The sequence below is a fragment of the Pimephales promelas genome, chromosome 4, assembly GCF_988280905.1.
Source record: "Pimephales promelas chromosome 4, fPimPro1.hap1.1, whole genome shotgun sequence".
NCBI classification, from domain to species: Eukaryota; Metazoa; Chordata; class Actinopteri; order Cypriniformes; family Leuciscidae; genus Pimephales; species Pimephales promelas.
Genome location: NC_142772.1, coordinates 43,772,435 through 43,789,514, shown reverse-complemented (window position 1 = coordinate 43,789,514; position 17,080 = coordinate 43,772,435). Strand labels below are relative to the sequence as shown.

General features: G+C 34.3%; 1 protein-coding gene across 5 annotated transcripts in view; it reads right to left on the bottom strand.

Annotated features, from left to right (window-relative positions):
• The window catches only part of ksr2 (kinase suppressor of ras 2), a 104,718-nt gene that overhangs the window by 68,337 nt on the left and 19,301 nt on the right, over positions 1–17,080 (bottom strand). For all 5 annotated transcript variants that reach the window (XM_089130557.1, XM_089130558.1, XM_089130559.1 and 2 more), the window contains exons 4-5: positions 6,269–6,304; positions 4,669–5,179 (exon numbers count right to left, since the gene is read on the bottom strand). In XM_089130557.1, coding sequence (XP_088986683.1) covers positions 4,669–5,179; positions 6,269–6,304 — 547 coding nt within the window. The remainder of the gene's footprint in view (positions 1–4,668; positions 5,180–6,268; positions 6,305–17,080) is intronic.

The following is a 17,080-nucleotide window of genomic DNA, read 5'->3' as shown; positions in this document are numbered from 1 at the left end:
CGTGACTGTTTCAGTGTGTGAGGGTCATAGGTTAATGTGAGATGTCAAAAGGTCTGTAATTATGAGGAAGAAACATGGTGAGCTCAGGTACATGTCCACTTCTGTCCCTCGAGACGCCGAACATTTTATCCAGAACTCATTCCTGAAGAGAAACACAATTTCAGACTCCAAACAACCAGTCCCTGAGCTCTCGAATATAAAAGTTCTTCAATAAAAGATTAGTAGATGATTTTTTGAGTGTTATCTTGGGGTTTTTTAATTAACACAAGCAGATTTGGAGTTATGATATGGCAGTATTAGTCTTGAGACCTTTTGTGACCACATAAATGTGGCCTTGGTCTGGATCTCATTAGGTGGTGTCTGGGTCTCAGGTAATGGGATATATATATATATATACACTTTTATTCTGCAAGGATGCATTAAAATGCAAATAAAAAGTCTCATTTCAATTCAAATAAATGCAGTTGTTTCTAAAGGCACTATTCATCAAAGAATCCCAAAAGCAGCACAACTGTTTAACTCCGATAATAATAAGAAATAATTCTTGAGCGGCAAATAAGCATATGATTTTTGGAGGATCATGTGACGCTGAGGAATGAAAGTAATGATGCTGAAAATTCAGCTTTGCCATCACAGGAATAAAACACATTGTAAAATCTAATACAGCAGAAACACTTATTTAAAATTTGAATAATATTTACTCACAACATTGCTGTTTTTCTGTATTTTGACCATATAAATGCAGCCTTGTTGAGCAAATGAGACTTCTTTCAAACTCATTAAAAATCTTTCAGACCCAAAACTTTGAACGGTAGTGTAAATAATAAAATTAGTGTAATTGAAGAGTCACAAGACCAGCAACATGCGTAAAGAAAGCACATTTTGATTTCATGTTGACTTTAATTCTCCTATTAACAGCAATGTCTTCAATCATTTCTTAATTGACAGTTCAGGTTTTCTCCAATTTATCATTAAAACTGTCAATATCGGGGGAGGACAGCGCCTCACCAAGATACATTCATAATCAATCTGCATACATGCTGCACACAAGCCAAGCATCTTTCATTAGTCGTGATCCTATCAAATCAACAGAAAATCCAAATCCATTGTGACTGAAATAGGAAATAGGTGTAAAACTTTTTAATATACTACCTGTTCTAGAAACTGTTTCCTCTGTTTTTGATTCAGCTAAACAGCTGTTCTAATGAGATATCTGTCACACCACACGTCATTTATTAAGGTGGGAATTGAAAACGCAGCATTTCTCAATCAGCTTATGCAAATATGTAAATACGGCCATAAAACAATTGTGACTAGAATGTCCTGCAACTGGTGATGAAACAAACCATAATGAGCCAATAAGACTTTATATAGAAGTACTCCTCAACAATAGCAGTGAAACAATGTGGGTTTGAGAGACAAGCTCATTAGCCGTTTCAAAAACTGTATTATGAAAACGTTCATAAATTGTGGAAAGGTGTTTTGGAGAGACTTTAGGCCCATTCACACCAAAGACGATAACGATAAGATAACGATAAAAATATAGTTGATATAGCAGAATTATTTTTTTTCAGCTGATGAGCGATAAAAACATTGACAACCAATCAGAATCCACCCTGCTTTAAAGAGAAATTTGAGTTTATGTTGACACCAATCTTATGCTGTAAAAAAATATTGTTGGTTTAACTTAAAAAAGTAAGTAACCTGATTTCCTTAAAATTTCAAGTTCATTGAACTGGAAAAAGTGAGTTAATACAATGAAGGAGAATGATTTAATTATCAGAAACTCAAAATTATATGTTATCTGAACTAAATAAATTATTTAAGTTGATTTGACAAAAGAAAAAATGTTATGATTACTACACTGTAAAAAAAATAGTTGGTTTAACTTAAAAAAGTAAGTAACCTGGGTTGCCTTAAAATTTTAAGTTGATTGAACTGGAAAAGAAACTCAAAATAATAAGTTATCTCAACTAAATAAATTATTATAAAGTTGATTTGACAAAAGAAAATATGTTGTAATAACAAATCTTGAAAATATTTTTTTACAGTGTCGTGTTGGTTAAGATTGGTTGGTTCAGTCTTGTTTTTATCAGTTAAGAAAGGTGTTTTTTGAGTTTTAATGATATAGAGAAGCTTATTCATGCTTTTATTTCATCCTCAGGTTTCATTAAAGTAATGCCTTGTTTTCTTCTTTAAATAATCGTACTTTATCGCATTTACAATTAGTACAGAATGCTACGGCCAGACTATTGACACAGACAACATTTTTTAATCATATTTCACCTGTTTTAGCTTCTTTACATTGGTTACCTGTTCATTTTAGGATTGATTTTAAGTTTTTATTGGTGACATACAAAGCATTAAATGGTTTGGTGCCTGAGCTTTTGACCTTACGAAACAAAGAGATGTCTTAGATCTTCTTTAAACTAATTTCTGGCTGTTCCGAGAAAAGCAAAAGGAGATTTTCAGTAAGGGCAAAGTTATGGAATAGTTTGCCACTGGATATTGGATCTACTGAATGTGTGTCTGTTTTTAAATGTCATTTAAACTTATTTGTACAGAGATGCTTTAATACGATGTATTTTTGTGTGTTTTGGATATTTTATATCTTACATTTTGCTTGTGTATAGCTATTCATGAATGTTTTCTTAATGATTGTGTTATTAAAGTATTTTGTACATTGTATTTTTGTAAAGTGCTATATAAATACATTGTACTTCCTTTTAACTGTTCAGACAGCAAAAGTAATTTGGCATCCACTATTTTCCACACAAACGCCCAACATCTACATCTTAACAGGGGCAACCGATGTAAATGTATTAGTGATGCTTTTTACATGATATTTCACAAACCAAAACATTTTTAGTTTATACATAAGACCAAGAATGCTGGAAAACTAGATCAAGAAAATGTTCTCACCTTTGACCCGAGGCTAAAATGTAGTAGATCTGAATTCACAACTGATGAGCTGATTAGCTGACATGAATGAATTCCAGTGCTGGTCATACATTAAAATCCAGCAATGGGCCTTGATAGTGAAATATGCTTGGACTTTTTGCTATGCCATGCATGTTCATGCCTAAATATATGGTTTCATGACAAAAGGGTTTATTATATAACACAACTACCTCCTTGCGCAAACATATCAGTGCCTGTTCACAAACTATCCTCTGCTCAAGTCTCAAATGAACAATACAAATCCCAAATCAGGTCTAGTGGAGGTATCGGAAAAGCTTTGTCCTGATTGGATTTCCCTATTTGCTGGCATTCTCAGCGTCCAGGCCCTTATTAAAGGGGTATGGAAAGGGTCTGGATCACATCAGAGCAGGGGGACTGGTAATCACTGATCTAATGCCATTTAATCCAGTTTACTGATCTAAGCTAGGAAGAAACGTCTCTCTATTCTTCTATTTCTCTCTCGCAAGACAACACAAGGCACTTGTGCATCATGAAACCTCATACGTTACGCTCTAAACTGATTATTCATGCACACAAAAAAAAACAGCGTCAAGGAGACTGTTGCTTTCAGATTTTTCCAAAATAGTTTGCCATTATCATGATACTCTAAAAAGTAAAATAAAATACACAAATACAGTTTGAATCAAGTGTTATTTTAGTATCATTGATATACTATTTTATTTTTATTCATATTATTTAGTTTATTTATTTTTTCAGTTTTTTAGTTAATTTATTTCTAAATTGCTTGTTTCCTAGATATAATTTCTTATTTTATTTTAGTTTATCTTAAGTATTTTTACATTTATTTTAGTTTATCTTAAGTATTTTTACTATTTTATTTGTATTCATATTATTTAGTTTATTTATTTTTTTCAGTTTTTTAGTTAATTTGTTTCTAAATTTCTTGTTTCCTAGATATATTTTTTATTTTATTTTAGTTTATCTTAAGTATTTTTACATTTATTTTAGTTTATCTTAAGTATTTTTACTATTTTATTTTTATTCATATTATTTAGTTTATTTATTTTTTTCAGTTTTTTAGTTAATTTATTTCTAAATTGCTTGTTTCCTAGATATAATTTCTTATTTTATTTTAGTTTATCTTAAGTATTTTTACATTTATTTTAGTTTATCTTAAGTATTTTTACTATTTTATTTGTATTCATATTATTTAGTTTATTTATTTTTTTCAGTTTTTTAGTTCATTTATTTCTAAATTGCTTGTTTCCTAGATATACTTTCTTATTTTATTTTAGTTTATCTTAAGCATTTTTACATTTTGTTTTATTACAAGTAACAATTTTTTTTTATAGTATTAGTTTTATTACACAGAACTAATGTTTTATTAGTGTTTCATTAATATATATATATATAGCAATCTTAGAATTCATTGCACTAAGCTTGACTTTTATTCAAGATGGAGGAATTGCATATATTTTTTATGAAATAAAATTATATATATGCTGATTAATTAATCAGTGCATTCTGGGATTGTAACTGTGAGGATTTACATGAGCAGTGAGCGATGCATTTTAGAAATGAAGCCTAATTTTGCTTCCAAACTTTTGGCTTTTGCATCAAAAGCATATTTATGATGCCTTAAAATGCGTAAGCAGCTCGCTTGATTTTGCTGAGCTAGAGACGAACATGGCAAATCAACGTTTACAATGCATTACGCTGAACGCTGTATAATGTAGTGTGACTCACCTGGGTGTCTGTGCGTCATCTATTCTGTTCCCCAGCTGGAACTCGTGGGATTTGCTGCGGTGCAGAGCCGTGAACCCCGGCAGAAGGTGGATGAGCTTCCGGCTGGCGGGCGGGGGGGTTCCGGGGGCCTTCAGTTTATTCCTGCGCCTGACCTGCGGCGTCCCTGGAGGGGTCATGGTGTTCACTACTAAGGGAGTCCGTGGAGGAGTATGGGCAAAGTGCCTCTGTCTGGGGGAAGGAGGGAGAGAGTGATGTCCCGTATCCAGAGGCGAGGGGAAGAGGCCGGAGTGAGGGTCTACGGTCAGCCGGTCTGAGTGCAGGTGAGGGGAGTAAAAGGGGGGCGCCAGGGCCTGGGGGCTCTGGCACAAGTGCTGGCTATAGCGCGAGTGCAATTTGGGGCTCTGGGAGAGCTGGAGACGGACCCATTGACTGGGGTCCGACGGCCCCACTGGGGTGTTCTCTTTACCCGACTCAGACGTGGGCCACTGAATGGACCAGTCCTGCTTGGATGCTGTGGACACACAGTGTGAGAGTTGGAGGTTTGTACTGGCCAGAATAAAGAGGAACAGGTAAATCAGAGAAGAAACACTGGAGAAGAAGAAATGAGATAAGATGACAAGTAATAAGAAAAGTAAATAGGTGATGAAATAAGAAGAAGAGAAGGGAAGAGGTGAGTTGAGGTTACATGAGATGACAAGAGAAGAAAAAAGATGAGATGAGGCAAAAAAAATGTTATATGCCTAAAGCCGATATCTTAGAGAAGAAAGTGAATTGACACAAATTAATTTATTTTTAAATAATATTTAATAAAATAATTATTTGAAAAAATCAATTTGAACATAAATTAAAATTTATTTAACAAATCTGTAAAATAAATATTTATTTATTTACACAAATAATATGACAAAAAATATCTGAACAAATACATTTTACTTAATAAAAAATGTAAAATTAATATTTACTAAAATAATTTGAAAATGAATCAATTTAAACAAATAAATTGAACTAAATTGACAAAAAATAAATCTGTAAAGTGAATACTTATTTTCACTTCATATTTACTAATATCATTCATTTGAAAATTAATCAGTTTCAACGAATAAACTGAACTTGATAAAAAATCTGTAAAATATATATCTATTTTACATAATATGTACTCAAAATAATTTGAATTAATTTGAATATGAATCAGTTTGTACTTCATAAAAAATATATAGTCCAAGTGTTTACCTAAATAACTTTGAAAATTAATCAATAAAAAAAGACTTCGTAAACCTTTTCAGACAAACAGAAAGAGATGAGACAGCATGAAATGACAGAAGAGAAAAGAAGAGAAGAGAAGAGATGAGAAGAGAAGAGAAGAGAAGAGAAGAGAAGAGAAGAGAAGAGAAGAGAAGAGAAGAGAAGATGAGTTTGATACCAAGTGCCAGATGAAGGATGTCAACAGTGAAGAGACTCAGACTGCATCTATCATGACAAACAGACAGAGAGATGAAAGGATACGTGTGATTGAGAGCAAAGTGATTCTGAATGTAGAGTACTGAAGTTGACTGATACGCAAACACTACAACGACAACAGACGAAACTGACGGTGCCTCACCTCCGTTACTGTGTAATTGGTCCTCCTCGAGTTGTTCTTGAAAAACAAAAACAATGCATATTCATTAATACATTCAAGTCAACACTCATTTGATTTCTCTATGGCCCCTCTCTAAAACCAATACTAAAGCAATTAAGAAATGATCCCATCTGAGATTATCAATCAATCAATCAATTTTTTATTTATATAGCGCTTTACAACAACCATGAGTTGATCAAAGCGCTGGACAGAGAAAAAGAAAAAAAACAACAACATTAACCCTTATGCTGCATTAGGGACATTTTTGGTCTTTTGCAGTTTAATTTCTTTGACCATTTTGGCTGTTTTAATGCAAATGGTATGAAATTTGGCAAAATTGTGACTTTTTGGATACATGTAAAAAATGTGATCCCATTTTGCAAAATATGTATAACACACACTGTGTAGATCAAATAGTAACACTCAGCACCATAAAGACCAAAAATGGCCCATTGAAACCCATTAAAACGTTGTTTAAATCTGAGGCTGTCGGTAATACATGAAACATGATTTTTGCACAAACATCCTTTCATTTTGAAGCAAAAGCATTATATTTGCATTATATAGTGTATTCCATCAGATGACGCCACTACATATTTATTCCCTATGGGTGGAAATGCACCTTATTTTAGGCAATAGGCAATGTTTAATAGGTGGCCATTTTTGGTCTCTAACGCGCTAAGTGGGATTTTTTGCAAAGTGGGACTGTGATAATCCAAATCTAAAGTTTTCTCTTTGCATTTAGTTTATTGAAAATAATTGAATTTTTGTGTTTTTTCCTCTTATACAAATCGATGGTTTCTCAAACAAAACTGGTAATTAAAGGGTTAAAATCCTGAAATTGAATACATTTTTGGTAGTTATGATGAGGACTGATGCTGGTTAAAAGATTTAACTTGGTAAAAGTGGAAAATAATAATAATATATAATTTTTAGGCAATGTTTAATATGTGGCCATTTTTGGTCCTTAATGCACTCAACGGTGTTAAAAATCTAATGCAGCACAAGGGTTAAACACAATACAGAAAAGACAGAAAAAAAAAAAAACACCACTTCTATAAAATCATTTTGCTAATCAGCTGTCAGTCCAGTGTCAAAAGCTGATCTAAAAAGATGGTGCTTCAACCTGGCCTTGAACAGGGGCAGCTCCATGATGGCGCGTAGTTCCAGAGTTTAACGTCATTATAACATTAATCAGATTCCTTTATATTAGTCCTTAGTTATGTTAAGAGCAAATTAATCTTATATTTAACCCTCTTTGAATCTTAAAGCAAATTCCATTCATAATAGAATCACCAACACCATTAATATAGCAGAACGAAAGATGACACAAACACAAAGCTCACAGTCAACTTGATCTATTAGTGATCCACCTTTTGTTCCAGAGGATGATTGACCATCATCCATCATTTCCTGTTTTTCACAATCTCCAACTTTCTCTTTCTCTCAAAAATAATGTGGTGTTGACGTAAATTTCAGTGCATTGACGTTAAACTCTGCATTACAGCGAACAAACAGAAAACATTAAAGATGTCTAAACTCTTGAGTCTGTGGGGTTTTTTCAGGTTAACCCATTTTCTGAGCATGTGTATTTTCAGGAGAATGAAAAGTAAGTGAGCTGAAGAAAACGTTTCCGACTCCGGGAGAGCAGCAAGGCTGCCGGGATTTGATTGATGGTGCCTTTATTTAGAATAGCTGAACGACAAGAAGATGGATGGAAACCCGTACGATGAAATCAACTCTTTTTCAAAATCGCCTAACAGGTTAATTGTAAAAGTGGTTCAATTTTTCATGCAAGCAAATTGTTTTAATTCTGCACCTTATTAAATGATGTGTTCCCAAAACGCACGTTAACTTTGCCGCAATTTCATTGAGCTCCACAAATATTGGCACCCTTGGTAAGTATGAGTCTTTCATTCAAAATATTCACAAAAATCTGTAATTAAAGTCAAATAGTGGAATTATGTATTATAAAAGTATTTTAATGCATTAATTATGCACCTCAAAATGCATTGGATGTTCTCATGATTAATTGTAATCACAGTTTTGATACATTATATAACACAATAATCAGTTTACAAAGACTTAAAACAGATTCAATAATCCTTAATCAGTCAAACTTTGGTTACCATTATTTATGAAAATATTAAATGCATTATAAATACCTTTATAATGCATTATAAAGGCATTAATTAAATTGTTACCGGATTCTTATTATATTTTTTTTCTGAAATATACAGTATGTCATTTAGAATTGTAAAATCAATTTGTAATTGTAAGATTCCTATAGAAATGACTATTTTATCCATGAAAATTCCCTGAACAACAGACACATGATGACTACACCTTTAGGCTTCAGTTTTATTCACTTTAAATCTGTAACTGTGATTTCAACTAAATATTGAGGGTGGGGATTTTTTTGCCTACATTTTATTAATAAAGAATAAAGTCAGAAAATATCACAAGGCGGATTTGAATGCATGGATGTCAGGGTAAATGTAGTCATCTTTAGGCCACATTGCAAAACTATATAGCTTTAAAAGTTATGGTTTATAAAATAAAATCCCCCTTTCTGGGGGAAAAGTCAAAAAATGTTCTCTTTCCGTCAAAGACTGTTAACCAGTAATTGCTTTGAACCCACAATCCACCAACTCCACACACAAACATCATTACAGGAGCTTCCCTCTTGTGGTTTGTACCTGGACCGCGGCTCAGCGGTCACAGTTCACTGTGCACAAATGAGTCCAAGGGCTCTTCACAACCCCCCAACCTCCCTACAAGACACGCTCGCTCTAGGGGACACACTCCCACTCTTTGAGCATGATGGGAGATAAGTGTTTGCTACTCGTAAGGAGGGGTCCAGTGGGCACAGCTGAAGGGCACTTCTCAGTCCACCCCATGGCCTGGAAGAAGCTCAAATGAGCATTTTTAATTACAGCAAAGAGATGACAAACAAGCTACTCGAAGTTTCAAAGTTTCAGGCATGGACACCACTTGACCCCGCTGGGAGATGTGTGAAGTTTGCCGTGTCTAGTTGCGTGCGCGATTGAGAAATCAATGACCAGTTACTCAGCTGACAAGTGCTGAGACTTTGCATATATAGCCTCGAAGGATCATTAAACGACTTCTTTCTCCTTCTTTCAGTGCGATTTCTAAGGAGTGACAAACAAACAACAATTACCCTAAATGTGTAGTTAATTTTAAAAGTGTGACATTGACCAGAAATGACAATATATGGACTTAGAATGAAGTTGAAGAGATTGGGCCAGATTTACTAAACAGGGCAAGTTAGCATGCAGCCGCTATTAAAAAAAAAAAAAAACAAGCGATCTATCGAGTTACAATGAGCAAATTCAGTGCCATGTCAGGCGCAAAATGGGTTAAGACATGCTTTTTTGGGGTGTAAAAAAGCCAAACTGACTACTGCAAACCTTGCAAGATTCATTAAAATACTCTTCTCCCATTCATTTTGCTTCTGAAAGGGAAACTCCTACAAAATCATGTGACGTGGTCAGCCAGAAAAATAACTTTTAAAAAAATGCTTTTTAAACAAACTACACCAGGGTCATCACTTGTACACCAAGTACTAACCGGATATTCTTTACTTTACTTTACTACAGTATGTTTGGGGTCAGTGACAATTTAAAAGATTTTAAATCTTTAAAATTTTGAATTTAAAAGAGTACAACTATAGGCCAAATATATTTAGACTTTTCTGTTACTATAAGTCAAGTATACTTAAATGAGTAGTGTTTTTCTTTCTTCAGTCGAAAAGAAATTAAGGTTTTGATAAAAACATTCCGGGATTTTTCACCACATAATGGACTTCAATGGGTACCAAATGGTTCAAGGTCCAAATGAGAGTTTCAGTGCAGCTTCAAAGGGCTTTAAACAACACCAGATGACAAATGCTCATCTTGCACTTTTCGTGACTCTCCTGTTCGAAATGAAATGAACTAATATTTTTTCGAGTCATTCCGTTCGTTGAATAAACCAAATGACTCGGAAAAAGATTCGTTCTTTTTGATGAACGAGTTCGAACAAGAGAGTCACGAACGCGCATCACAGAACAGAGCAAGGCGAGCATTTGAGCTTATAAAACTTCAACTTTATTTATTTTTTAAATAAGCGATCGTTTCGCTAGATAAGACCCTTATTCATCGTCTGGAATCATTTAAAGCCCTTTGAAGCTGCAATGAAACTCTTATTTGGACCTTGAACCATTTGGTTCCCATTGAAGTCCATTATATGGAGAAAATCCTGGAATGTTTTCATCAAAAACCTTCATTTCTTTTCGACTGAAGAAAGAAAGACGTGGATATCTTGATGACATGGGGGTGAGTAAATTATCAGCAAAAGTTTTTTTAAAAGTGAACTACTCCTTTAAGTGCAAAACTTATACTTAAAAAATTTCTAAGAAGTACATCAAAAATATACTTTCTCATTTTTAGTTTAAAAGAAGGGTAACACTTTAGTTTAGGGACCAATTCTCACTTTTAACTAGTTGCTTAATAGCAAGCATATACATACTAGGATATTAGCTGTTTGTTAGTATTTATAAAGCACATAATAATGCCTTATTTTGCATGAGCATATTCTACATCCCTTAATCCTATACAACTACCTTACTTACTATTAATAAGCAGTAATTAGGAGTTTATTAAGGTAAAAGCAGTAGTTAATAAGTGAGAATAAGGGTAGTAACACCCTGAAATGAGTACAAAGATTGTTAAAGAACTGTTTGCTCTCCAGAAAAAAAAAAGATGTTATATGTATTTTTCTAAGCATCCTCATCTCACCACCCCATGGTAGTTGTGTCTGTCGTCAATTTTCAACCTCAAGATTCACCTGTCTTGCTACAGAAAGGTGCGAATGAATCTGTCTGTTATGCAGTATTGTGTCAAGAGCTATCAATAATTCCTCAGTGTTTCTTCTCCTGAGAATGAGATGATGAATGCCTTATTAAAGCAAGCAACAATTGTTAAAGACTTAATCCTACATAATTAATATCACTTGAAGACGTGTGTTGGTTAGAGTTAAAAACGTTGTTCCTGATTAATTGCATTTCTGAGTTACAAATCAACTCCTCTCATGTGCAAAACTTGATGCCACAAGGCTAGTGTGTTCTGGGAGTTTGACAAGATATCGCTATGAGGTTGCTAAGGTGTTTTGAGTGGTTGTTAACATACTGTATTGCTATGCAGTTGCTATGGTATTCTGCATGGTCGTTTATAAAGATATGCAAATCTATAGGATTTTTTTGACTGTTTCATCACCTACCGGGTCTAAATCATTGCTTAAAGTGCTAATATATCAAAGTTAAAATTCCATTGAGGTCTGTAGCACAAACAGTGTGTGATGAGGCACATGACCAAATTGCTTACTTAAAGGAACACTCCGACTTTTTGGGACTTTAGCCTATTCACCTTACCCCCCAGAGTTAGATAAGTCCATAAATACCTTTTTCATCTCCGTGCGTGCTATAAGTCTGTTTGACGCACCCACCGCTAGCCTAGCTTAGCACAAAGACTGGATGTGAATGGTTGCAGCTTTCATACTAATCCAAATGAGTGACAAAATAACGCAAACGTTTTCCTATTTACATGTTGTGGTTTGTATAGTCACAGAGTGTGCAAATATCAAGGCCACATGAGACACAGACATCTTTTGACCGTATAAATACTATATTTTCTGAAGGGGAAGCACTGCTACTTGGGCAGAGTGATAACAATCACCTGAGACGCACCGTGACGAGGAGCAGAGAGTTCGCTTCGCTCAGTGTGTTCTAACGTTAGATAGAAAAGCAAGGTTTATCATGGGTGTTTGCTTTATTGTATGAGCTGTGAGAATAAACAGGGGAGACCAGGTAATACAGTACCATGTTTCATTGATTTCCAACCAAAAACGCACCCAGATTTATAAATATCACATGAATAAATAATTAATATTACAGGAATCAATATATTTTAAATGCAATTTATTAGCTGAACCAAATGTATTCAACAGTAAATACATTTGCCTATATAATATACAGTATTGCATTACTATAGGATAGAATAAGGGGAAAGTAATAGCACAAATTGTTTTTGCACAATGAACTCACAGCCTATCGTACCCTTTTGCACGCTCAAGTTCGTTATTTCCATGGTTATTTCAAATTTAGGCTACTAGGCGCGCCGCGCGCAGGGTGCAAGTTCAACGCGGTAAACGCGCTCGTTTTTTTTTTCCCAAGCGCGTCCGCACCGCATCAAGATAAAAACATATTCATACCCTAATCATATAATAGTGTCACTAACGTTACATTAGATCTGGCTAAAGGCACTGTTACAGTAGGTCATCTAAAAACATAACGGAACACTTCAGCCGCAGGTGATCTTGTCCTGTCTGTGCTATCGATGGGATGGCCGTATCCTTTAGCACATTATGGTCCGTGTGGCAAATTCCATTTTTTCAAAATAGTCGTCCTCATTGAAATGTACCGAGCAAACATAATGTCCCTTGATAATCTTAGGTGTGTTTGGATAAATATCCAGAGTAAGTTAGCCATTTCTTCATCCAGTCAGCGTTTTTAGTTGGAATTCTGTGAAACATGGTATTACCTCCCCTGTTTACAGTCGCAGCTATTTACAATAGAGCGAAAACCCATGACTCTAAACTACGCTTTTACTATTTATAAATTGCTGACTCTATTAGCTACCCAAACACCGAGCGAACTCTCCGCTCCTCACCACGGCGTGTCTCCGGTGATGCGGTTATTACGCCGTCAAAGTAGCAGTGCTTCGCCTTCAGAGAATAGTTCCCAGGTTTTATACGGTTAAAAGATGTCTGTGTCTCATTTGACTTTGTTATTTGTACATTATGTGACTATACAAATCACAACATGTAAATAGGAAAACGTTTGCGTTATTTTGTCACTCATTTGGATCAGTATGAAAGCTGCAACCAGTCACATCGAGTCTTTGTGCTAAGCTAGGCTAGCGGTGGGTGCGTCAAACAGACTTATAGCACGCACGGAGATGAAAAAGGTATGTATGGACTTATCTAACTCTGGGGGGTAAGGTGAATAGGCTAAAGTCCCAAAAAGTCGGAGTGTTCCTTTAAGGTTAAAGGTTGGTCCAAATACCTAACTATGAGCCTTATAACACCACTAATGACATAATGTCCAGGCTACAGAACACAAAACGTCAACCAATAATAATCCATGCAGTAAATCCTAATGAAAACATGTCAACATTTTTCAAACAATACATTTGCAGTCACAAGTTACCATTGCCTAGCAACAGTGCCTTATGCAACTGCTACAAAAGGACACATGGATACTTCTATTAGCATCTCGATTAGCAATGCCATTATCACAAGTCGAAGATACTGACATTAATGTCACAAAACAACTCATGAGAGGTGTCAAGACGACTCGTCACCCCCGCGGTTTGCCCATACATTATCATTTTCCAATGCCGTTAATTAGGTTCTGCTCTAATAATAAAGCAATATGACTTTGACTGCATTACACGATGACTATGTATATGACTTAGCAGTGATATTTGTGTCAAGACAAGGCTAATTATAAAGGCTCTCAACCCCTCCAGAGTCGGCAGAATCCTGACAGACAGGAATGACTAAAGTATCAAATCAAAACAATATTTGAAATATTTTTAATTTTAAGTCTCTTCAGCCAAACATAATACAGCCTTTAAATCAAGAGGAACTGTGTACTTCTTTGTTTTAGATGCATATGAACAGCATTTGATGTGTTACACTTCACAATATCATTCAAAATTTAGGGGTTAAGATTTTTTTTTAAGATTAATACATTTTATTTAGCAAGGATGCATTAAATTGATCAAAAGCAACAGTAAAACATATACTGTATACAAAAGATTTAAACCAGGGTTTCTGCAGGTATCTTCAAATGAAATTTAATGCCTTTTTAATGCCTTTTTAATGCCATTTAAAAAAAAATAATGCCATACACGACCCATGACTAACCACGGATATATATATATATATATATATTAGGGGTGTAACGGTACACAAAAATCACGGTTCGGTACGTACCTCGGTTTTAAAGTCACGGTTCGGTACATTTTCGATACAGCAAAAAGAAAGAAATGCCAGAGAAATTTACTATTTGTTTAAAGAAAAAATATTTTTAAATAAGTGTGAGTTTTCCTAGATCTTGAAACTTTCAGGTTTATAAATGGGGGTCATCTTTGAAGGATGAACAAATAATGTTTTGGTCATCACGTTAAAAATAACATTTAAATATATATTTATTTATATAATATTTGAATTTTGAAGTGCTGGAAAAAGATGTGTGAAGTACTTGAAAGCATTTCACCATTCTAGCCAAACTGGTTCCAGTTAGTGTTACTATAGACCATTTCACAAGATGTAAACAACACTGGTCCAGAAGCACTTCCTGTTTCAGTTTTTTAACACTACATAAAAGCTGGGATAAAATACAACCAACAGAACATTTAAAACTGAATCAAAAAGTTAAACAAACATCTTTAAGATGCTTTCTTTACATGTGAAATAAAGAAAACAGTTACAAACTGAAACAGGAAGTGCTTCTGGACCAGTGTTGTTTACATCTTGTGAAATGGTCTATATTAAATCCATGGTGAATGTTGCTGGTCTGTGGACGTAAAGTACTAGTTCATTCACGGCACAATGTTTCTCCTGTTTCCATGACAGCGCTGTTTGATCTAATAGAGATCTACGGTTAATAACGGAGAAATGTGAACGCTTCTCACTAGATCTCGCAGCGATGTTATTACCTCAGTGGCGAATTCAAATGTTTTCTTTACCGGATCTCTTAGCGCTGTGAAGTAACAGTGTTGCTTGATCGAGATCGGCTCGCGCTGCATAGATGTTGCTGGTCCGAACTGATAAACGATCCGTGAAGCACATAACGAGAAGCGCAGTTTCGTTCTGCTTTCATTACGCTTGCCATTTGATGTTGCGCAACGTTGTGTTGGCCGCGTCAGCACGAATTTTGCTGGCAGGAAAAATTGTCCAAGCAATCGTTCGGTTTGTATGCGTACCGAACCGGAAGCTTAAAATACAAATTATTAATTATGAAGGCTATATTCAAATAAATTTGTATAAAATTCTCTTCAAAACTATAAAAAAATTTAATGCCTGTAAGAATCAAATTTAATGCTTTTTAATGCCTTTTAAGGCCTTAATTTTCGCAAAATCCATTTAATGACTTTTAATGCTTTTTAATGCCCCGCGGAAACCCTGTAAACATTTCAAGTAAATACTTCTTTTGAACGTTCTACTCAAAGTATCCAGATGAAAAAATACATCACAGTTTCCACAAAAATCTTAAGCAGCACATCAGTTTTAACATTGATAATAATACGAAATGCAGCACATCAGAATATTAAAATAATTTCTGAAGGATCATGTGACATGAAGACTGGAGAAATGATGCTGAAAATTTAGATTTGCATCACAGGAATAAATTACATTTTAAAATATATTTGAATAGAAAACAGTTATTTTACATTATTTTATTGTGTTTTTGATCAAATAAATACAGAGTCTGTGAATATATAAGAGACTTCTTTCAAAAACATTAAAAACTTTGACCGGTATACAGTAAGCTCTACTGACAACTTCTTTTCCTACTTCAAAAATTCAGTCACACATTCAGTTTAGGCCCAAATCTATTTAAAGTTAGTATAAATCTCGCTTATTTCACTGTAAAAAGGTTGCTGTAAATTTTACAGTAACTTACTGGCAGCTGATGCCAGTAATTTACTGTAACAGTGTTTACAGTATCAGTACTGTAATTTCATTTACAGTTATACAATTATATACAGTATTTATATTTACAGTAAGAGTACTGTATTTTTCATTTACATAACAAGTACCATATTTTAATTTACAGGAATAACACTGTATATATATATATAATCATTTAGCTACTGTATTTTTATTTACAGTATTAGAATTGATTTCCTATTACGTATTTTTTTTACGATTTACAGTAGAAAATAATTACAGTAGTAAACAGATATTTTCCCATAATCCTTGGCTATTTACAGTATTATACTGTTGGTGCATTTAACAGTATTATACTGTGCATACAGTAAAACACTGTTCAAATTACAAAAATCCATTACAATGTAGTTAGTAAGGTATAAGTATATGGTCATGCAGAATAAGGCATTAATATGCTTTATAAGTAATAAGCAACTAATAAACCGCCAATATCCATAATATACATGCTAATACGCAACTAATAGTGAGAACTGGACCCTAAACTAAAGTGTTACCAAAACTTCTAACATTCTAAATGGAATTTTTCTGATCATTTGGAACATCCCATTTTAAGTAATTCCTGGACACACATTTTCTTTTGTTTTTATGACATGAGGGAAGAGTTGAAATGATTGCAAACATCGTGGAAAGATGCTGCTGACAGAGCTTAAATTGCATTAAACCTTGGATATTTGTTTAAAGCCAATAATAATGAGAAGTAAGAACATCATGGTTTATATAAATTCTTGTGCGTTTCTTTTACGAAAACACTTTTGGGTGAATATATGTGGCAATGACTTCTGAAAAACAGATTATAGAGCTGTTTGAATGACTGTTTTTGTGGGTATTTAAAAACATACATTCTAATTACACACTAATATGGATGATAAGCAGCATTTATACAGAGAAAACCTGCAGGGGAGGATTGTGGGTAAAACAAGGACACAATTAGAATCCCGAATGTGACTTACCAGCATGCTAACTGACTCAAGATAACACATTTGAACAGAATTACAC